General features: G+C 39.2%; 1 protein-coding gene across 2 annotated transcripts; it reads right to left on the reverse strand.

Moving 5' to 3' along the window:
- Positions 1-664: 664 nt before the first annotated feature.
- C15H18orf21 (chromosome 15 C18orf21 homolog) lies at positions 665-8,140 on the reverse strand. 2 transcript variants are annotated; one of them, XM_059041402.2, is made up of 5 exons: positions 7,949-8,140; positions 7,842-7,864; positions 5,374-5,573; positions 3,571-3,770; positions 665-1,241 (listed from the first exon to the last, which is right to left on the reverse strand). In XM_059041402.2, exons 1-5 carry the CDS (start codon positions 8,023-8,025, stop codon positions 1,088-1,090), a joined length of 654 nt encoding a protein of 217 aa, XP_058897385.1. In that variant the 5' UTR covers positions 8,026-8,140; the 3' UTR covers positions 665-1,087. The 2 variants fall into 2 exon arrangements, with proteins under 2 accessions (XP_058897385.1, XP_066872124.1); XM_067016023.1 differs by having other exon boundaries at positions 665-1,236; positions 7,949-8,112.
- Positions 8,141-22,685: the final 14,545 nt, after the last annotated feature.

The raw sequence follows: 22,685 nt of genomic DNA on the forward strand, positions 1-22,685 counted from the left end.
GCTTAGGCTCAGCACAGCTGGATGGGGCCCTGGAGTGCCGCTGGCCTCAGAATGCGGAGTATCATGGCCAGGACCTCAGCAGGCTCGCCAGGGCCCAAGTGGGTGTGGGAAATGCTAGCTACGTTCCCCCCCAATCCTCATACCCCCGTGGGTCCCTCCCCATTCATCTCTACTCTTCCTCCCCCATCCTCCAATGCCCCCACACAGCCAGAGGGGGCCCTGGAGGGTGGAGGACCAGGCCCATAACCCCAGCAGGCTCCCTGGGGCCCAAGTGGGCAGGGGAAATGCTAGCTGTGCTCCCCTCCGATCCTCTGAACTCCCGAGGGTCTCTCCACATCCCTGTTGATCCCCTCGCAGTGAGTAGGCCTCTTGAGGCATGGGAACCCCTCCCCTACCACCACCCCTCAGGGGTGCCAGTCCCATTCCACCACCACTTCTTCTCCCCCGCTCGCTCCCCCTCCCATGTTCTGCCTTGTCTTTTGGGGGCTCCTTCCATACTCTTGGGTGTCGAGGTCCCCCACCAGCATCTGGTAGGTGCCCTAGTTGTGAGGAGACGCGGACTCTGTGTCCTCCTACTCTGCCATCTTGACTCTGCCTCCCCATGTTATGTTATGATGTAAATTTTAGACCTAAAAATAAGTCACCAGAGCAAATGAAATGCCACTTATGGTAGAACATTATACTTTATAGTTTTTCTGAATTATCAATAAGGTTACAGACACCTAGAAAGCAGCACACCTCTCATAAACATTTCAATTTCCTTATGAAAGAAAATGACATAAATAATGAAAACTTGAGGAGAAAATAATAATATAACCACTCAATTCCATATGTATCTTTACTACTTACAAGGACCTTTCATATATTTTTGATCCTCACAATCACCTGGTGAGGTAGGCAGGTTTCAGTTTTTCATTCTAATGAGGTATTTTCTCCATAAACACTGAAGAATGCCAAGAAAAGTTTGCTCTTGAACCCTAGTTTCCATGTATTTTAAGAATAAATAAGTTCTTAAAAAAGCAGGTTTGCTGACTAACTTTAGTTTCAGAAATTACAATAAACATTTCTTATTTTCATAGTCCATCCTTTACAAAGAAGATAAGAAATTTCTGAAGTCCACCTTTGGATTCTTTTCAGATTCACTCTGACTAAGCAACATTTTTAGTTGAGAGAAGTGTTTCTTTGTTTTGCTCACATTCTTTGAGGAGCAAATGGGTGTTGACTGTCCAGATGTAGCTGTTCTGAAAAGAAACATAAAGCCACACTTAGGTATACTGACAAACAATAGTTCTTCCTTCTTAGCCTAGATACCTGCTACTAGAATTATTTTCTACTCTTCCGTAATTATGGCCATATATGAGCAGTGGCTGTGCCCAGCAAAGTCTTTCCCATTTTATTAAAAAATCTCCTCACTAAACAGGCTACAGGCAACATTTAGGAGGTATAATGGGTAGTTCTGGAAGCTTCTATCACCACCTGAAAGAGAAAGCTAAAGGCAAAGTGTCATCAGGTCTGAATTCCTTCTAAGTCTGACACCAAGATTCATGACAGTTCTAAGCAAGGACTTCAAAAACATATTTTTTCTTCACAGCTCAAGATCACTTCTTTCTCAAAAGTGAAGAATATCAACCTACACATATAGGTACCATTCCATTGTATTTTCCCCCCTACAATATAAGCACCATGGGGCAGACACTTTGTACGACTAACTGTATATTCCAGTGCTCTTTAACAGTGCCAAGCACAGAGAAGGCCCTCTAAAAATATCCACTGAATAGATGATTCCCCATCTGGTATGTGTGTATTTATGCCTCGTTCTACTTCCTTCCTTCTAACTGTGTTCATCCCCCCAAACAATATTTGGGGTTTGTCAGTCTCATCCCTCTTCTGACTCCCCATCCATGATAAATGTGAAATAGCTTTCTCTTTCCTGCATATATCTAAGAAGGAGTCTGGTCTAAATGCAACTGAATTATTTTAAATATGCCAAATGTTCTTTTATCTGCACATGTCCAATAAAGTAGAAACTTCCATGATGAATTCCTATTGTACCAAACATCAAAATAACTAGGAATATAGAGAAAACTAGACTTGAAATTTTAAATGTCAAACCCAATATAAAAAACCTCAATTCAGTAAAAACAAACAATCCAGTCCTTGCTGAATTTTGTTATTGATTTTCAAGAAACTACCAGACTCTTTTGTAACAAAATGTTTGTTTAAAAATTCCTTTCACAGTTTCTATGGAGTTAAATTTATTGATTAGCATAGTGAATAGTGTATTGAGGATTACTAAAAATAAAACATGTGCCCAGTCACACAGTTAACTTAGTATCATTTCATAAATCCCTATTCAGTTAGATTTCCACAGGAATTTCTGATACAGGAAACAGCAAGAACAAAGGTTTAGAGCAGGAAAGTAAACTGTGAGTGGTTCAGTTTTGCTGACACTTAAGATGAATTAAGGCAAATAAGAGAGGCAGACAGATTGGTGCCATGTAGTAGCGGCTGGAAATCCATGCTGGAGTATTTGTTCCAAATGCTACAGAGTAAGGTGCTAAAGCTTCTAATCAGAACTGTGCTTTTAAAAAATATCAGACTTGGACTTCCTGGTGGCACAGTGGTTAAGGATCCACCTGCCAATGCAGGGGTCACAGGTTTGTGCCCTGGTCTGGGAAGATTCCACATGCCATGGAGCAACTAAGCCCGTGCGCCACACTACTGACCCTGCGCTCTAGAGCCCACATGCCACGACTACTGAGCCCACATGCCACAACTACTGAGCCTGCACCCTACAGCCCATGAGCCACAACTACTAAGCCCATGTGCCACAAGTACTGGAGCCCTCACGCCCAGTACCCACGCTCCGCAACAAGAGAAGGAACCCCATGAGCCTAGAGCCCATGCTCCACAAGAGAAGCCACTGCAAGGAGAAGCCCGCGCACCACAACGAAGAGTAGCCCCTGCTCGCCACAACTACAGAAAGCCTGCATGCAGCAACGAACACCCAACACAGTGAAAGGTAAGTAAACAAATAAATAAATTTATTAAAATATATATATATATATATATATCAGACTAGAAGGGCTTGAAACTAGGAGCAGGAAGACTCAGGGAATTATTGTAGTAGTCCTGGTAAAGAGTGAATAATGACCTGGACAGCAGCAGCAGGGAGAAAAAGGAAAGAATAGCTGCAAACACCTTGGAAGTAGGATGGATAGAAACTGGCAACTAACTGGACCAGGACTGAGGGAGTAGGATTGTCAACTATACTCACCATTTCAGGTCAGAATGTCTAGAAGGGCATGTTCATTTATGGAATAAGGAACTTAGGAGGATGGGCAGGTTTGAGTAGTTACCTGTGGGCACATATAGGAGTGGGAAGTGGATATATTTAATAGGCAGCTGGGAACAGGCCCAGGGAGAGACTGGAAGTAGAGGAACACACCTGGAAGTCAGTGCAGTGATGACTTCCTCAACTGCGTGGCAATTTCAGGGAGTGTATTAACAGAGAAATTAGAACTCATGGGTTAACACTGGTAATTTAAATAGCTTAATGGATTAAGATACCTGAAAATCAATGCTGGGCTCTTGGCTTTGGAACCAGACATATCATGATTTAGTTTTGCAGAACTTAGAGTCTGTCTCTCTGGGGTCTTTAGGCCGAGTTTACTCGCAGGAGTGGTAGGATTGCTCTTCAATGTTGACAGAAAGCTTCTACTTTTACCAGGATGTTTAACTGTTCTGTTGCATGTTTTACAAGTAATCAACTGCCATAAAAAGAAGAAATAGTGGGTCTGATTTCTCTTATAATTTAATCCAATAAACTGCATGCTCATTAAATTCATATACATAAGGGACTAAACCAGGTACTACAGGGTGAGTAAGAAAGGCTGCCCTCAGCAAGCTTGTAAACTAGCAGCAGGAATCAGACAAGACACAAATTTAAAAGAAAATCTTCTATAAAAAGTTAATGGCTAAACATTTGTATATAATTTAAAACACCTTTTTAAAGATGATAAAGTCTTTACTTTCTCAATGTAAACCCGTGTTTGGGGGGGAATGGAGGAGACTGGGAATGATACCCTTTAACATCTGGAAGGTTGTTCTTTATAACAATAGTAGACATTTAGCTTTTTTTTTTTTTTAATTTAGCATTTTTTTTGCAGACAAACTCCAAGCCTTTTCCCAATAAAACATGGCAAAATATCACTGAAAATTTAATTGACTCCTTCAAACCTTTATTCTGTAAATACAGGTTTAAAGCAATTTATAAAGCCAATCAAATGAATCCTCACATTCTCATACTTCTTCACTTCATTAGCGATAGAGGTTGACTTTCTTTTCAGGATTCATTTTTCAACACATGGTTCATTTTATAGCTAAGCCTTTCTTCTACATATCTGACTCACAAGGCACAGATTTCAGCCCAGGCCTCAACAAAATTAACAGAAACTAGTTTAGCTGAGAAGTACTCTGATGTTCATGAGCAGGTAAAAATGCATTTACAGAGGTCTATTTAAGTTGCTTTATGCTTCATATAAATAATCAATTTTATGACAAAGCAAAATTCATTTACCTGTCCAATTATGGTAAACTCCTAAATATGGCAGTTCCAATCTAAGTTATTACCGACTGTAGTCTTGGGCCAGACATAATCTGTCATAATGTCCAGAATGCCCAGCACACTGCCTGGTAGTAAGCAAGCACTCGAATAGTTGATAAATGTTAACACAAAACATGCAGATAAAGTGTATCTGATACTGGTCTCTATATAGTAAACCAGAGTAATTTGCTTTTGGTTGTTTTATTGCACTTAACGTCCCCAATACATAGCATTGTCTGGCATAAGATAGATCCTCAATAAATGTTTGATGAATGAACATAAGATGCACTTACCTTTGTTGGGCATAAACTTAAATACATACTCTGACATGGAACGGAGGTGACTGAAGAAGTAACACTGGTACCTAATACATAAGGCAAGAGCCTTATGTATACCTAATACATACTGCTGTTCAAAGAAAAGAACCATTAGCTGAAAAAATAATTTAGTGGTAACTGCAGTTCAGGTGAAGTCACACCAGTGAGCTCAAGACATTCTCAACTTTGTGAAAATAACTGTGCTCAGCAATAAGATCTGGGCAATTGAGAGTTCATGATGTTTGGTTTTAGGTAATTGTGAAAAACAAAAATAAGCTGTACTCTTGATGAAACAGTAATCACTAGAAAGAAATCCTATGTATATATTTTGACAATCTAAATATACTACTACAAACCTCTGAGTTATATTCAGGCTAATTCTTAACCTCATCTTAAGTGATAGAAAAGAAAATTCTGGTTTATTTATACATACTGGAATTGAAATCTTACCAATACACTTTTGGAGTCTTTGTACTTTTTCAAAATTTTTGCTTCTTTAAAACTGAGTGTATAATTTCTTGCTTCTCGATTAAGAAGTTTCTGTATTTTGGGTGTCAGTTTGGGTTTGGGTTTGAGACGTACTCGAGACTTATCCTGAACCAGCAACTGGAAACAGTATGGGCATGTTCCTTCAAAAGTGCTTTTATCATCTAAAATTATACAAATGAAACTCACAAGTCAGCAAACAGAATATTCTGTTACTGCAAACTATCAATATTATAAATGCAAAAGAGTATATTATTTAATACAAGCAAATATACATTTTCCTTAAGCAAACTCAAAATATGAGAATTTACAAAAACATAAATTAGCAATAGTTTATTTTACAAAACACTATAATTCTATCCATTCACTCCTTTTAGCAACAGATAGGTAAGTCCCCACCCTTTTCTACATTGTTCACTACTTGCTACCAAGTAAAAAAGGCTGTATGTCTCATCAATTTTACAAACACACTTATCACAAAATAACAAATTATATTGTGACTTTTCTTTTTTAAACAATTAGTACAATTTTGTGGTTGTGAGCTGGGCTTTGTCTGCAGTATAAGGTAACAGGACAACAGACTTGTCCCAGGACCTTTATGCAATCAAGAAAGCATTCACTGACCGTCTACCATGCTAGGCTGTGGAGACGTAAGTATGGAAGTAAAGGAGTTGCTATCTTTATAGAACTCACCTCTTGGGAAGCCCTAAGCAAATAAAGATAAGACTGGTAAAAACTGCAACAGAATATGATTAAAATGCCCTGAAGATTATTAAACTCTGCATAGACTGGCCAGAAACACTTTGAACAGGCTTGAAAAAAGTCATCACAGGTGACTGTAAACTCTTATCTGTATTTGGAAATGGCATCTATTATTGGTAATGGGCTTTCTGGTACAAGTACAGTGAAAAAGCAAGCATGGTTATTTAGGGAAAGGGGAGGTGTGAAGGTGATGATGCTGAAAAGGAAGGTGGGCACACTATCTGTTATTCAATAAATATTTATTGGTGAGCCCTGTGTTAAGTGCTAGGGATAGACAGCACTACAAAAAGCTAAAGACCATGTTCGTAACTTAGCTCTGCCAAATGTAAAATTCATTCATATTTACTGAGTGACAGTTAAGTGCCAACCACTGTTCTGGGTGTGGGAAATACCACAGTGAACAAAGGACAATTCATGCAGAGAGACAATAAATACAACAATGCCAAATGTTAAGTGCTGGGGAGAAAAAAAAAATACAGGAAAAGGGGAATGGGGCATAGCGATGGAGCTGCTATAATCTTAAATAGGGCAGCCAGGGAAGGCTTTGTGGGGTGACATTTGCAAGAGACCAAAGGGAGGGAAGGAAGAATCCAAGGAGATATGTGAGGTAAGATTTCCAGGTAGAAGGAAGGGCAAGTGCAAAGGCCATGAAACGGCACGGGGGCCTGGCAGTGGTTGGAGTTCAGTGAACAAAAGGGAGAGCAAGTCAGAGAGGTAATGCAGACCTATGACATAGGGCCATGAAGTCCCTTTAAAAGATTTTACTCTGAGATGGGCAGTTATTTCAGAGTTGGTAGCAGAGAAGTGACATGATCTAGCTTAGGTTTCTATTAGGCTCACGTTGGCTGCTGGATTGAGACTGGACTGTAGAAATGCATGGGAGCTACTGCCAATAATCTAGGAGAGAAACTGATGGCTTGGACCAGGGTGTTAAGCTGAATGTGGAGAGAAGTGGCTAGATATTGGATATATTTTAAAGCCAGTGGGATTTGCTAGAGTACTGGCTTGGGGAGGAAGGCTGTTAGTGAGTCAAGAGTGGCTCCTAGGTTTTTGAGCTAATTCTTAAGGATGGGGTTACCATTTACTGAAATGGGAATAACTGGAGGACGCAGGTTGTTGTGTTGGGGGATAAAGCTTGAATTTTCGCCTAACATAATATTCAAAAAAAGTTGTCAACGTATCTGGATGAGTCTAGGATTCGGGGAAGTGGTCTGGACTGGGGATATAAATTTGCAAGTCCTCAGTATGCAGAATTTAAAGGCCATGAGAGTGGATGAAAAACTGTCACCAAGGAATTGAGTGTAGCTAGCAAAGACGTCCAAGGGATGTCCTGGGACACTCCAACATTTGTAAGTTGGGGAAATTAGAAGAAACCAGCAAAACAGAAGTACTCGCTAAAGAGGTAGGAGGTGAACTTTGTGATGGTCCGGAAGCCAAGTGAGGAAACTATTTCGAGTAGACTGATCAATGCGTCAAATGCCGCTAATAGGTCAGGCAAGATAAGGCACGTTAAGGAATTTGGATTTTTTACGAAACTGAGACGCCTCTAGAGGGGGTTTATTATGGCAGTGGGTCGATCCGATTCTTTTGGATTATCCTGAGCGTTGTGGGGAATGAAGGCGAGCGGGGCGACGACAGCCTGACCCACAACCAACGGACATCCTCCCTACCGTGTGACGAACTGTAGGCCCAGCTGCAAAAGAGAAAGAGACTCATAAGGGACGAGGAAACACCCTCTAGCGGTTAGCCTCCCGCTCCCCCTCCCTCCCTCTCTTACAGGAGATAGCGGGCCTGGCCCGGGCAGCTATCTTGTAGTTTCCGCGCCGCAGCCTCAAGGTAGTGCTTCTGCCTCATAGCCACCGCCACCTCTACGCCGCTAAGACCCGGTGACAAAAAGAGACTCCGGAAACCGGCTTCCCAACGTGGCGGACTTTGACGTCGGGATAAGAGCTCCCTCCGGAAACAGGTGCCCTCGTCTGAAGGGTTCCGGTGCCTTCGCGTCCGGTCCGGCGCTCAGGCGACCCTGCCCCCGCCGTTGGCCCCGCCCCCGGGTCCCGCCCAGTCCCCGCGGACGAGGTGGCAATCACTTCAGACGATAGTCTGGGCGGAGCAGCTTGCCTGAGCAAGGGTGGCAGCGTCAGGAGCCGAGAGTGCCGCCCGCCTCTCCGTCTTTGTCTGGTATCCTCCTTTACCATACCCCTGTAGTCATTTAATAAGCCCCCGTCGCCCTCTAAATTTGCGGGCTGGGGTACTGACTTAGGCCGCGGCGGCCGGAAGCGCGGTCCGCAGGGGGGCAGCTGGGAGAAGCGAGGCCTCGAGTTTCCTTCCTTCCCTTCCTTCAACTGAAATTCACCTGACATAACGTTAACCAATTTTAGGTGAACACCTCAGCGATGTTTAGTACAATTGCAATGTTGTGCAAACACCACTGTTACTAGTTTGGAAACATTTCTGTCAGCCTACCGGTACCCCATTAGCAGTTACTCCCCATTCTTCCCTCCCTCTCAGCCCCTGGCAACTTTTTGTCTCTATGGATTTACCTATTCTGGACATATCATATAAATGGAATCATACATGGAATCTCTTGTGTGAGGCTTCTTCCATTTAGTATAATGTTTTTGAGGTTCATCCACTTTTCAGCATATATCAGAACTTCATTCCTTTTTATGGCTGAGTAATATTACGTTGTATGTATGTACCATGTATTGTTTATCCATTCATCCATTGATATACATGTGAGTTGTTTCTACCTTTTGGCTATTGTGAATAGTGCTGCTATGAACTTGAACATGTATTTGCTACTGTATCTGTTTTCTATTCTTTTGGATTTATACCTAGCAGTGAAATTGCTGGGTCATACTGTAAATCCATTTTTAACAAGGATTCCAGTTTCTCCACATCCTCACCAACACTCATTTTCTGTTTTTTTAATTCTAACCATCCTAGTAAGTGTGAAGTAGCATCTCTTTGTGGTTTTGATTTGCATTTGTCTAATGGCTAATGATGTTAAGCATCTTTTTATGTGCTGTTGGCAATTTGTATATATTTGAAGAAATGTCTGTTCCACTTCTTTGCCCATGTTTAAATTGGATTATTTGTCTTTTGTTGTTGAGTTGTTAGAGTTTAAAAAAAATATATTCTGGATACTAGACCCTTATTCATCCTTCATTTTTAAGTTCAGGAAGGAGTCAAATGATGCAAAAGTTTGTAAAAAGAAACTATATATTTACCCCATATAGACATATTTTAATTTTTCAGAAGAAAAGTTATTACGTCTGCTCTTCCCACCTTTCCATCCTGCTTCTGTGAGGTGATCAACATTAGTAGTTGGGTCTCTTCTCCTTCTATGACCTTACACATGTAAGCACTTGTATAAATATATAAATATCCCCAATCGCCATCACCACACAAACAACAACAACAACAAAAAACCAAGACATACACAAAAAACAAAAACCAAAAATAGAATGTTAGTCCTTATGATATAACTTGCCTTTTTCCTTAACAACAGGCCACAAACATCTCTCCAGTATATACAGTTCTCACATGTACTTTTTCATAGCTGACAATATTACAAAATGTAATGAACCATAATTTATTTTCCTATTGATGAGCATTCAATTTTTTTTCAGTGCTTTGCTAGTTCAACTAGTATACCAGGAAATATCTTGTATATGCTAATGCTTTTTCTTTCTTTTGTCTGAATTCCTAAAAGAGAAATCACTGAGTGGAATGATACCCATATTTTAATTTGCTAGATCATCCAAAAAAGGTTGTAGCAATTCACACTCCTAGCATCAATATCTGAGAGAGTTGGGTCAAACTGGATGAGTGAAAAGGCGAAAGTCATTAGTTTACTTAAATACCAGTGAGATAAAGCCTCTTTTCATTTATTTCTTGATGGTTTGCATTTTCTTTTGTGAAAAGAAATCTTCACTGGGTTGTTAATCAATTTCTAGGAATCTTTGTATTTTGGTGAAATTCATCCTCTGCTTGTCATTTATGATGCAATGTTTCCTTACTTAACTCTTAACCTTGGCAAGGTTTATAGCATTTTTGCCACACAAGATTTTGTATGTGGTCAAAATCTACATGATTGGGTCTGGGTTTTCTGTATAGTGTTAAAGGGCCTCGTTTACGCTGAAGCTAGACAACTGACTATTCATCCAAATGTTTTTCTCATACTTTTCTAGTTTGGTTTCTTCCATATACATCTTTTTAAAAAATAAATTTATTTATTTTATTTATTTATTTTTGGCTGCGTTGGGTCTTCGTTACTGCATGTGGGCTTTCTCTAGTTGCGGCGAGCAGGGGCTACTCTTTGTTGCAGTGTGCGGTCTTCTCAGTGTGGTGGCTTCTCTTGTTGCCGAGCACGGGTCCTAGGTGCACAGGCCTCAGTAGTTGTGGCACGTGGGCTCAGTAGTTGTGGCTCATGGCCTCTAGAGCACAGGCTCAGTAGTCGTGGGGCTTAGTTGCTCCGTGACATGTGGTATTCTCCCGGACCAGGGCTTGAACCCGTGTACCCTGCATTGGCAGATGGATTCTCAACCACTGTGCCACCAGGGAGGTCCCTCTTCCATACATCTTTAAACCATATGAAATGTATTTTCACTTAAGTATGAGGTAGAACATATAACTGGAATTTTTTCCAGATGGACAGAAAATAATGCAAAGACCCATTTCTAGCTAAACTAGTCTTTTTCTACTGGAATTGAAGTTTAAAAAATATGCAGTGAACACTGCATATGTGCCAGGCACTTTTTAAAACGTCTTACTTGTATTAATTCACATCATCCTCATAACCCTGTGGCATAGGTGAAATGTCAGTTTATCTGTATAAGTTTTTTAAAAATAAAGTTGCATCTGCTTCTAGATTTTTTTTCTGTTTCACTAGCCAGTAAAGCAGAAGAGGAGAAACGCACTGTATACGCATGTGTACATACTCCCCTGGCCCCCAGCACACTTTCCTTCAGCTGTTTCCTTCTATCTGCTCTGAACACTGCACTCCTGTATCCAGATGCCTCGTCAGCACCACTACTTGCATCACAACTTGTCTTCTCAGGTGCCGTGGGGCCCAGATAGCACCCTTGGCTTCCCCCACCGAAGAGCCATTGCTGCTGCTGCTCCCCACCCCTTGTAGCCACTCCACCCACAGGCTCTGTGGGCTCCCAATCAGAGGCAAATCACGACTCTGCCCACTTCTCCTCACACCTTGGCCATCCTCTCTTCTTTTGCCTGTATCCCTACCTTGGCTCCTACATTCTTTTCCTGCTTCCTTTCTCCCAGTCCATTCTTCACAGGGCAGACAAAGTGGCATTCTTAAAATGTAAATCATTTGGGGGGACATGGAGTGTCCTCTGCAAGCTCCTTATTGCACTTGGAACACAAGCTCCTCGCCCTGCTCTCCAGGGCCCCCTGTGGCTGTTCACTGCCCCACTGCAGACCTCACCTTGTCTCACCTACCTATACTCATACTGCTCCTGCCTTGCCAGCCTTCTCTCTGTCACTCAACATATTCTGCTCAGATCCACCCCAGGGCCTTGGCTTTGAATGAGGATCCTTTCCATGGCTACCTTTCCTCCTCATTCAATCTTGGCTCAAATATCAGTCTCTCAGAGAAGCATTCCTTGACCACCCAATAAAGAACTGCTCCTGGCCCACCCACCAAGCCACTCTCTGCCATAACTAGTTTTTATTGTTGTCATAGTTACCTCACTATCTGAAATTGCCTTATTCATTCATGGTTTACCTGTTCTCCTCCTGAATGCCTTGGCAGCAGGACTTGGTCTGTCCTTTTTGTTGCTCTTTACGTGGACCCCAGCCCAGGGCCTGGCAACAGAGCAGGGGCTCAATAAGGAGCTGCAAAATCAAACTGGAAGGAAAGGAAGTTGAAGGGGTTGAAAATAAAATTAGATTGTCCATGAGTTGACAGTTGTTGGCAGTGAGTTTGTTATGTTATTTATTTATTTTAAACTTTTTATTATGAAAAATCTCAAACATATACAAAATAATCACCATAATATATATACATCACACAGCAACTCTCAGCATCCTGGGATTCTTGTTTCATCTCTAACTCTCCCTACTCCCCTTCAATTATAATAACAATTGTAAACATTTTTCAGGAAAAATGTACCTATGTTGAAATGTACAAATCTTAAATGTACAATTTAAAAAGTGAGTATACTCCTATCAAGATATAGAACATGTCCAACCCCCTGGAAGAGGAACTACACTCTATCAAGATTTTCCTCATCCTGTAAGTCCCTGTAATGATCTTTCCCAGTCACCTGCCCCTCAAAGAGGCACCACTTTTCCTCTCCTCCTCCTCCCCTCCTCCTCCTCTTCCTCCTCCTTCTCCTTCTTCTTCTTCTTCTTTTTCTTCGATCATATATTAGTTTTACCTGTCCAGAATTTCATACAAGTGAAATCATATGATATACACTTTTCACATAAATTAGTTATGACAGGGCTTCCCTGGTGGCGCAGTGGTTGAGAGTCCGCTTGCCGATGCAGGGGACACAGGTTCATGCCCTGGTCTGGGAAGATCCCACATGCCGCGGAGCGGCTGGGCCCGTGAGCTGTGGCCGCTGAGCCTGCATGTCCGGAGCCTGTGCTCCGCAACGGGAGAGGCCACAACAGTGAGAGGCCTGCGTACTGCAAAAAAAAAAAAAAAATTAGTTATGACTTTCTAGAACTTCACATTAATGGATTGAAATAGTATGTACTTCTTTTACTGTTTTTATTGCTGGGTGGCATTCCATTTTATGGTTATACTACATTTTGTTTATTCATTCACCTGTTGATGAACATTTGGACTGTTTCCAGTTTTTGTCTATTTTAAATAGAGCTGTGATTAACATTGTTACACAAGTCTTTTTGTAACCTATACTTTCACTTTTCTTGGGTAAATAAGAGTAGAATTTCTTGGTCAAATGAGCATGTTTAACTTTATAAGGAATGGGCAAATATTTTTCCAAGGTATTTGGACCACTTTGGATTCTCATCAAGAATGTATGAGAGTTCCAGTTGCTCCACTTTTTTGCTAATATTTGGTGTTGTCAGTCTTTTAACTTTTGAACTATTGTAATGGTATGGAGTGATATCTCTTTGTGGTTTCAATATTCACTTGACTGGTGAATAATGATATTGAGCACTTTTTTGTGTGCTTATTGGTCATTTGTGTGATTTCCATTGTGAAGTGTCTATTCAAGTCTTTTGCCCATTTAAAAAATTGTGTTTGTTTTTATTATCAAATTGTAGGAGGCTATTTTATTTTATTTCATTTCATTTCATTTTGCCGCACCATGCAGCTTATGGAATCTTAGTTCCCTGACCAGGGATTAAACCTGGGCCCTTGGCAGTGAGTGTGTGGAGTCCTAACCACTGGACCACCAGGGAATTTCCCATTATATATTCTTAATAAAAGTCTTGACTACCCATTTTCTTAATGGTGTCTTTTGATGAGCAGAAGTTTTAATTTTGATGAAATCTAATTTGTTCATTTTTGTTATTTTTCTTGTATGGTTATTGCTCATCTAGCCCGAGATTGTAAGATATTCTCCTATATTGTCTTCTAAAAGCTTGGTAATTTTGTTTTTATGTTTAGGTCAATGAGATATCTCAAATTAATTTTTGTGTGGTGTGAGGGCAGGGTGTTAGTAGTTCCAGCAACATTTGTTGTAAAGACTAGTCTTTCGCCATTGAGTTTATGTAACACCTTTGTCAAAACCAGTTGATCACTTAACTGTGGGTGTATTTCTAGACTTTCTAGTCTGTTGTATGGATCTATTTGTCTACCCTTATGTAGATACCATACTGTCTTAACTACTATAATTTTGTAATAAACCTTGAAGTCAGGTAGTATAAGTGCTCCAGCTTTGTTCTACTTACCCAAGATTGCTTTGGCTATTCCAGATCCTTTGCCTTTCCACATGTGTTTTAGAATTTTCCTGCCAATTTCTAAAAGGAGCTTATTGACATTGAATTGTAGGGAGACCACTGTGGGGAGAATTGACAGCTAAAAAATGTTGAATTTAAATCCCTAAATGTAGTATATATCTCCATTTATTTAGGTCTTCATTAATTTATCTTTGCAATGTTTTGTTGTTTTCAGTGTATAGGGTTTACATGTTTTTTATGAAATTTATTCCAAATATTTTATGCTTTTGACGGTATTGTAAATGAGATTATTATTTATTATTTATTTATTTATTTACTAATTTATTTGGCTGCACAGAGTCTTAGTTGCGGCATGCTGGATCTTCGTTGCAGCATGCTGGATCTTCATTGTAGCATGTGGGATCTTCATTGAAACATGTGAGATCTGTAGTTGCAGCATGTGGGATCTAGTTCCCTGACCAGGGATTGAACCCAGGCCCCCTGCATTGGGAGCACAGAATCTTAGCTACTGGACCACCAGGGAAGTCCCCAAGATTATTTTTTAATTCCCCCTTCCCAATATAGACATATATTGATTTTAATATATTGACTTAGTTAAGCTCACACATTAGTTTACGAGTAACCTAGTTAAACTCATGTATTAGATCTAGAAGGTTTGTTCCTATAGTTGATTCCTTAGGATTTTCTGTACAAATGATCATGCCACCTGCAAATAGGTGTATATATAGTTCTTCTTTTTTAATCTACGTACCTTCTGTTTCTTTTTCTTCCCTTATTGAACTGGCAAAGACCTCCAATACAATAGAATTGGCAAGAGCAGAAAACATTACTTTCTTTCTATTATTAGGGAAAATGTGTTTAGTGTTTCACCATTAAGAATTAATTAGTTGTAGGTTTTTCACAGATACCTGCAATCGACTTAAACAAACGCTCTTTTGTTCCCAGCTTACTGAGAGTTAATAACATTTTTTTCATAATGAATAGGTATTGAATTTTGTCAGATGTTTTTTTTGCATCAGTTGAGATAGTCATATGTTTTTCTTTATTACCTAAGTATGGTGGGTTACACTGATTGGTCTCTGAATGCTAAACAAACTTTGTATTCCTAGGATTAAACCCTACTTTTTCATGATGGATTTATATATTGTTATGTTTGATTTACTGATATTTTGTGAATAATTTTTGTATTCATATCTTATAAGGTCTTTGGTATCAGGGTTATGCTGATCTCATAAAACAAGTTGGAAAGTGTGCCTTTATCCTTTGTGTTCTGAAAAAGTTTAAGATTGATATTATTTCTTCCTTAAATGTTTGATAGAATTTACTAGTGAAACCATCTTATGCTTAGGTTTTCTCTGAGAGTTTTGGGTAATAAATTCAATTTCATTAATAAATATAAAGTTACTCAGATATTCTACTTTTTGTATTAGTTTTGGTAAGTTTTACTTTTAAGCTATTTGTTAAAGGGTCTTCTTTAAGTAAAAAAGAAAAGGCCATAAGTAGAAATAAGAAAATATATGAATTATATTCCAATAAAGATGTTAAAAAAAAGAAAATATATGAAAGAAAAAATCTCACTGGTAAAGGCAAGTATACAGTAAAGGGAATGGACCAGCCACTTAAAAAGCTAGTTTGAAGGTTAAATGACAAAAGTACTAAAATCAACTATAACTACAGTAAGTAGTTAAGGGATATTCAAAATTAAAAGATATAAAATAAGACATCAAAAACACAAAACATTGTGGCGGTGATGGAGTAAAACTTTAGGTGCTTTTAGAATGTATTCAAAGTTAAGGATTATCAGCTTAAAATAAACAACTATATGTATAAGTCAATATTTAGGAACTTCATGGTAACCACAAACCAAAAACCTACAACAGATACACAAAAATGAAGAGGCAGGAACCCAAAAATAACAATAAAGAAAATCATCAAATAGAAACGGAAGAGACCAAGAGAAGAAAATAACAGGGAAGAACTACGAAAACTACCAGAAAACAGTTAACAAGATGGCAAAAAGTACACGCCTATCAATAATTACTTTAAATGTAAATGGACTGAATGTTCCAATCAAAAGACGTAGGGTGGCTGAATGAATTAAAAAAGACCCATCTATATACTGCTTACAAGAAACTCTCTTCACATTTAAAGACACACAGAGACTGAAAGTGAGGAGTTGGAAAAAGATATTCCATGCAAATGGAAATGAATAGAAAGTTGAGGTAGCAATACTCATTTCAGACAAGGTAGACTTTAAAACAAAGTCTACAATAAAAGACAAAGCAGGACATTATATAATAATAAAGGATCAATACAAGAAGGGTATATAATATTTGTAAAAATATATGCACCTAATACAGGAACACCTAAATATATACAGCAGATATTAACAAACATAAAGAGAGAAATTGACAATAATACAATAATAGTAGGGGAGTTTTAAAACCCCACTTACATCAATGGAGAGATCATCTACTCATCCAATAAGGAAAATTGTCCTTAAATGACACATTATACTAGATGGAATATACAGGACATTCCATCCCCACCTGCTGAATACACATTCTTTTCAAGTGCACATGAAATGTTCTCCAGGATAGAACACGTTAGGCCACAAAACAAGTCTCAAAAAATTTAAGAAGATTGAAATCATATCAAGCATCTTTTCTGACCACAATCATATCAAACTGGAAATCAATTACAAGAAGAAAACTGTAAAACCCACAAATATGTGGAGACTAAATAACATGCTACTAAGCAACCAATGAATCAATGAAGAAATCAAAGGGGAAATAAAAAATACCTTGCGGGCTTCCCTGGTGGAGCAGTGGTTGGGAGTCTGCCTGCCGATGCAGGGGACCACGGGTTCGTGCCCCGGTCCGAGAGGATCCCACGTGCCACGGAGCGGCTGGGCCCATGAGCCATGGCCGCTGAGCCTGGGCGTCCGGAGCCTGTGCTCTGTGGCAGGGGAGGCCACAGCAGTGTGAGGCCCGCATACTGAAAAAAAAAACCTTGCAATAAAAAAAAGTAGAAACATACTTTTCCAAAATCTATGGGACACAGCAAAAGCAGTTCTCAGATGGAAGTTCCTAGTGATAGAGACCTACCTCAAGAAACAAGAAAAATCTCGAATAAACAACTGGACTTTACACCTAAAGGAATAGAAAAAGAAGAAACAAAGCTGCAAAATTAGTAGAACGAAGGCAATAATAAAGATCAGAAATAGAGACTAAGAAATAATAGAAAAGATATATGAAACTAAGACCTGGTTCTTTGAAAAGATTAAAAAATAAACTTTTATTTATTTATTTTTTTAACATCTTTATTGGAGTATAACTGTTTTACAATGGTGTGTTAGTTTCTGCTTTACAAAAAGTGAATCAGTTATACATATACATATGTTCCCATATCCCTTCCCTCTTGTGTCACCCTCCCTGCCACCCTCCCTATCCCACCCCTCTAGGTGGTCACAAAGCACAGAGGTGATCTCCCTGTGCTATGCGGCAGCTTCCCACTAGCTATCTAATTTACATTTGGTAATGTATATATGTCCCTGCCACTCTCTCACTTCGTCACAGCTTACCCTTCCCCCTCCCAATATCCTCAAGTCCATGCTCTAGTAGGTCTGTGTTTTATTCCCGTCCTACCACTAATCTCTTCATGACATTTTTTTTCTTAGAGTCCATATATATGTGTTAGCATACGGTATTTGTTTTTCTCCTTCTGACTTACTTCACTCTGTATGACACACTCCAGGTCTATCCACCTCATTACAAATAACTCAGTTTCATTTCTTTCTATGGCTGAGTAATATTCCATTGTATATATGTGCCACATCTTCTTTATCCATTCATCTGTTGATGGACACTTAGGTTGCTTCCATGTCCTGTCTATCATAAATAGAGCTGCAATGAACATTTTGGTACATGACTCTTTTTGAATTATGGTCTTCTCAGGGTATATGCCCAGTAGTGGGATTGCAGGATCGTATGGTAGTTCTATTTGTAGTTTTTTAAGGAACCTCCATACTGTTCTCCATAGTGGCTGTATCAATTTACATTCCCACCAGCAGTGCAAGAGTGTTCCCTTTTCTCCACACCCTCTCCAGCATTTATTGTTTCTAGATTTTTTGATGATGGCCAATCTGACCGGTGTGAGATGATAGCTCATTGTAGTTTTGATTTGCGTTTCTCTAATGATTAATGATGTTGAGCATTCTTTCATGTGTTTGTTGGCAATCTGTATATCTTCTTTGGAGAAATGTCTGTTTAGTTCTTCTGCCCATTTTTGGATTGGGTTGTTTGTTTTTTTGTTATTGAGCTGCATGAGTTGCTTATAAATTTTGGAGATTAATCCTTTGTCAGTTGCTTCATTTGCAAATATTGTCTCCCATTCTGAGGGTTGTCTTTTGGTCTTGTTTATGGTATCCTTTGCTGTGCAAAAGCTTTTAAGTTTCATTAGATCCCATTTGTTTATTTTTGTTTTTATTTCCATTTCTCTAGGAGATGGGTCAAAAAGGATCTTGCTGTGATTTATGTCGTAGAGTGTTCTGCCTATGTTTTCCTCTAAGAGTTTGATAGTGTCTGGCCTTACATTGAGGTCTTTAACCCATTTTGAGTTTATTTTTGTGTGTGGTGTTAGGGAGTGTTCTAATTTCATACTTTCACAGGTAGCTGTCCAGTTTTCCTAGCACCACTTATTGAAGAGGCTGCCTTTTCTCCACTATATACCCTTCCCTCCTTTATCAAAGATAAGGTGACCATATGTGTGTGGGTTTATCTCTGGGCTTTCTATCCTGTTCCATTGATCTATATTTCTGTTTTTGTGCCAGTACCATACTGTCTTGATTACAGTAGCCTTGTAGTATAGTCTGAAGTCAGGGAGCCTGATTCCTCCAGCTCCATTTTTCGTTCTCAAGATTGCTTTGGCTATTCGGGGTCTTTCGTGTTTCCATACAAATTGTGAAATTTTTTGTTCTAGTTCTGTAAAAAATGCCAGTGGTAATTTGATAGAGATTGCATTGAATCTGTAGATTGCTTTGGGTAGTAGAGTCTTTTTCACAATGTTGATTCTTCCAATCCAAGAACATGGTATATTTCTCCACCTATTTGTATCATCTTTAATTTCTTTCATCAGTGTCTTATAGTTTTCTGCATGCAAGTCTTTTGTCTCCTTAGGTAGGTTTATTCCTAGATAGTTTATTCTTTTTGTTGCAGTGGTAAATGGGAGTGTTTTCTTAATTTCCCTTTCAGATTTTTCATCATTAGTGTATAAGAATTCCAGAGATTTCTGTGCATTAATTTTGTATCCTGCTACTTTAACAAATTCATTGATTAGCTCTAGTAGTTTTCTGGTAGCATCCTTAGGATTCTCTATGTATAGTATCATGTCGTCTGCAAACAGTGACAGCTTTACTTCTTCTTTTCCTATTTGGATTCCTTTTATTTCTTTTTTTTCTCTGATTGCTGTGGCTAGAACTTCCAAAACTATGTTGAATAAGAGTGGTGAGAGTGGGCAACCTTGTCTTGTTCCTGATCTTAGTGGAAATGGTTTCAGTTTTTCACCATTGAGGATTATGTTGGCTGTGGGTTTGTCATATATGGCCTTTATTATGTTGAGGAAAGTTCCCTCTATGCCTACTTTCTGCAGGGTTTTTATCATAAATGGGTGTTGAATTTTGTCAAAAGCTTTCTCTGCATCTATTGAGATGATCATATGGTTTTTCTCCTTCAGTTTGTTGATATGGTGTATCACATTGATTGATTTGCGTATATTGAAGAATCCTTGCATTCCTGGAATAAACCCCACTTGATCATGGTGTATGATCCTTTTAAGGTGCTGTTGGATTCTGTTTGCTAGTATTTTGTTGAGGATTTTTGCATCTATGTTCATCAGTGATATTGGCCTATAGTTTTCTTTCTTTGTGACGTCTTTGTCTGGTTTTGGTATCAGGGTGATGGTGGCCTCGTAGAATGAGTTTGGGAGTGTTCCTCCCTCTGCTATCTTTTGGAAGAGTTTGAGAAAGATAGGTGTTAGCTCTTCTCTAAATGTTTGATAGAATTCGCCTGTGAAGCCATCTGGTCCTGGGCTTTTGTTTGTTGGAAGATTTTTAATCACACTTTCAATTTCAGTGCTTTTTTTTTTTTTTTTTTTTTTGTGTGTGTGTGTTACGCGGGCCTCTCACTGTTGTGGCCTCTCCCGTTGCGGGGCACAGGCTCCGGACGCGCAGGCTCAGCGGCCATGGCTCACGGGCCCAGCCGCTCCGCGGCATGTGGGATCTTCCCGTACCGGGGCACGAACCCGTATCCCCTGCATCGGCAGGCGGATTCTCAACCACTGCGCCACCAGGGAAGCCCTGTTCTTATTTTCTATAAAAAAAAATAAACTTTTAGCCACACTTATCAGAAGAGAGAGAGAGAGAGAGAGAGGGCTTAAATAGATTCAGAACTGAAGGGAGAAATTACACCTGATACCACAGAAATACAAAAAATCATGGGACTACTATAACAATTACATGCCAACAAATTGGACAATCCAGAAGAAAGCTAAATTCCTAGAAACATACAATCTTCCAAGACTGAATCAGGAAGAAATTGAAAATCTGAACAGACCAATTACAAGTAATGAAATTGAGGCTTACCTGGTGGCTCAGTGGTTAAGAGTCTGCCTGTCAATGCAGGGGACACGGGTTTGAGCCCAGGTCATGGAAGATCCCACATGCCACTGAGCATGTAAGCCCATGCGCCACAACTACTGAGCCTGCACTGTAGACCCCACGAGCCACAACTACTGAGCCCATGTGCCACAACCACTGAGCCCATGAGCCACAACTACTGAAGCCTGCACCTAGAGCCTGTGCTCTGCAACAAGAGAAGCCACCACAATAAGAAGCCCACACACCACAATGAAGAGTGGCCCCCACTCTCTGCAACTAGAGAAACCCCGCACCCAGCAACGAAGAACAAATGCAGCCAAAAATAAATAAATAAAATAAATAAATTAAAAACAAAAACCAAACAAACAAAAAACAAGTAATGAAGTTGAATCAGTAATGCAAAGACTCCCAACAAAAAAAAAGCCCAGGATGGCTTCACAAGTGAATTCTACTAAACGTTTAAAGGAGAGTCAACACCTATCTTTCTTAAACTACTACAAAAAATTGAAGAGAAAGGAATTCTTCTGAACTCACTCTACAAGGCCAGCATTGCCAAAGCCAGACACAGACACTACAAAAAAAGAAAATTACAGGGCAATATCCCTAATGAACATAGATGCAAAAATCCTTAGCAAAATATTAGCAAACTGAATTCAATAATATATTAGAAAGCTCATACGCCATGACCAAGTGGAATTTATTCTAGGGATGCAAGGATGGTTCAGTATCTGCAAATCAGTGTGATACACCACATTAACAAGATGATAAAAATCATATGATCATTTCAATAGATGCAAAAAAATCATTTGACAAAATTCAACATCCACTTATGGTAAAAACTCTCAACAAAGTGGGCATAGAGGGAACATATCTCAAAATAATAGAGGCCATTTATGACAAAATCACAGCACACATTATACTCAATGGTCAAAAATGGAAATAATTTCCTCTGATATCAGGAACAAGACAAGGAAGCCCACTCTTGACACTTTTATTCAATATAGGACTGGAAGTCCTGGTCACAGCAATCAGAGAAGAAAAAGAAATAAAAACCATCCAAATAAGAAAGGAAGAAGTAAAATTGTCGCTGTTTGCAGATGATGATCCTATATATAGAAACCCTAAAGACTCCACCAAAAAACTATTAGAAATAATAAATTAATTCAGTAAAATTGCAGCATACAAAATTAACATACAGAAATATGTTACATTGCTATACACTAATAACAAAATATCAGAAGTAGAAGTTAGAAAACAGTCCCGTCCCATTTACAATTGCAGTAAAAAGAACAAAATACCTACCCAAGGAGGTAAAGATGTGTACTTAGAAAACTATAAGACATTGATGAAAGAATTTGAAGAAGATGCGAACAGATGGAAAGATATACCAGGCTAATGCATTGGAAGCATTAATATTGTTAAAATGACCATATTACCCAAGTCTACAGATTGGTACAATCTGTACCAATTGTACCAATCTGTAGACTTGGGTAATATCTACAGATTCAGTGCAATCCCTATCGAAATGCCAAAGGCATTTTTCAACAGATCTGGACCAAATAATCCTAAAATTTATATGAAACCAAAACAGACCCCAAATAGCCAAAGCAATTTTGAGAAAGAAGAACAAAGCTGGAGGTATCATGCTCCCTGATTTCAAACTATTCTGCCAAGCTTCAATAATCAAAACAGTATGGTACGGCACAAAAACAGACACAGATGTGTCTTTCACACAATGAAACAGAATAGAGAGCCCAAAGTGAACCCATTCTTATATTAATCTATGACAACCTACTGAATGGGAGAAGATATTTGCAAATGGTATGTCTGATAAGGGGTTAATATCCAAAATATATAAAGAACTCATTCAACTCAACAACAACAACCTAAAAAACCCCAAGCAAATTAAAAAAATGAGCAGAGGATCTGAATAGACATATTTCCAAAGGAGACATAC

This window comes from Kogia breviceps, chromosome 15 (assembly GCF_026419965.1).
Source record: "Kogia breviceps isolate mKogBre1 chromosome 15, mKogBre1 haplotype 1, whole genome shotgun sequence".
Taxonomy (NCBI): domain Eukaryota; kingdom Metazoa; phylum Chordata; class Mammalia; order Artiodactyla; family Physeteridae; genus Kogia; species Kogia breviceps.

Coding starts and splice junctions, on each gene's coding strand:
- C15H18orf21 (XM_059041402.2), bottom strand. CDS start 8,025: ATGAGGCAGAAGCACTACCTTGAGGCTGCGGCGCGGAAACTACAAGAT. Junction 7,865..7,948: donor GGCCAGGCCCGCTATCTCCT/GTAAGAGAGGGA, acceptor TCTCTTTTGCAG/CTGGGCCTACAGTTCGTCAC. Junction 3,771..5,373: donor AAGACTCCAAAAGTGTATTG/GTAAGATTTCAA, acceptor TTTTTATGGCAG/TTGATTACTTGTAAAACATG.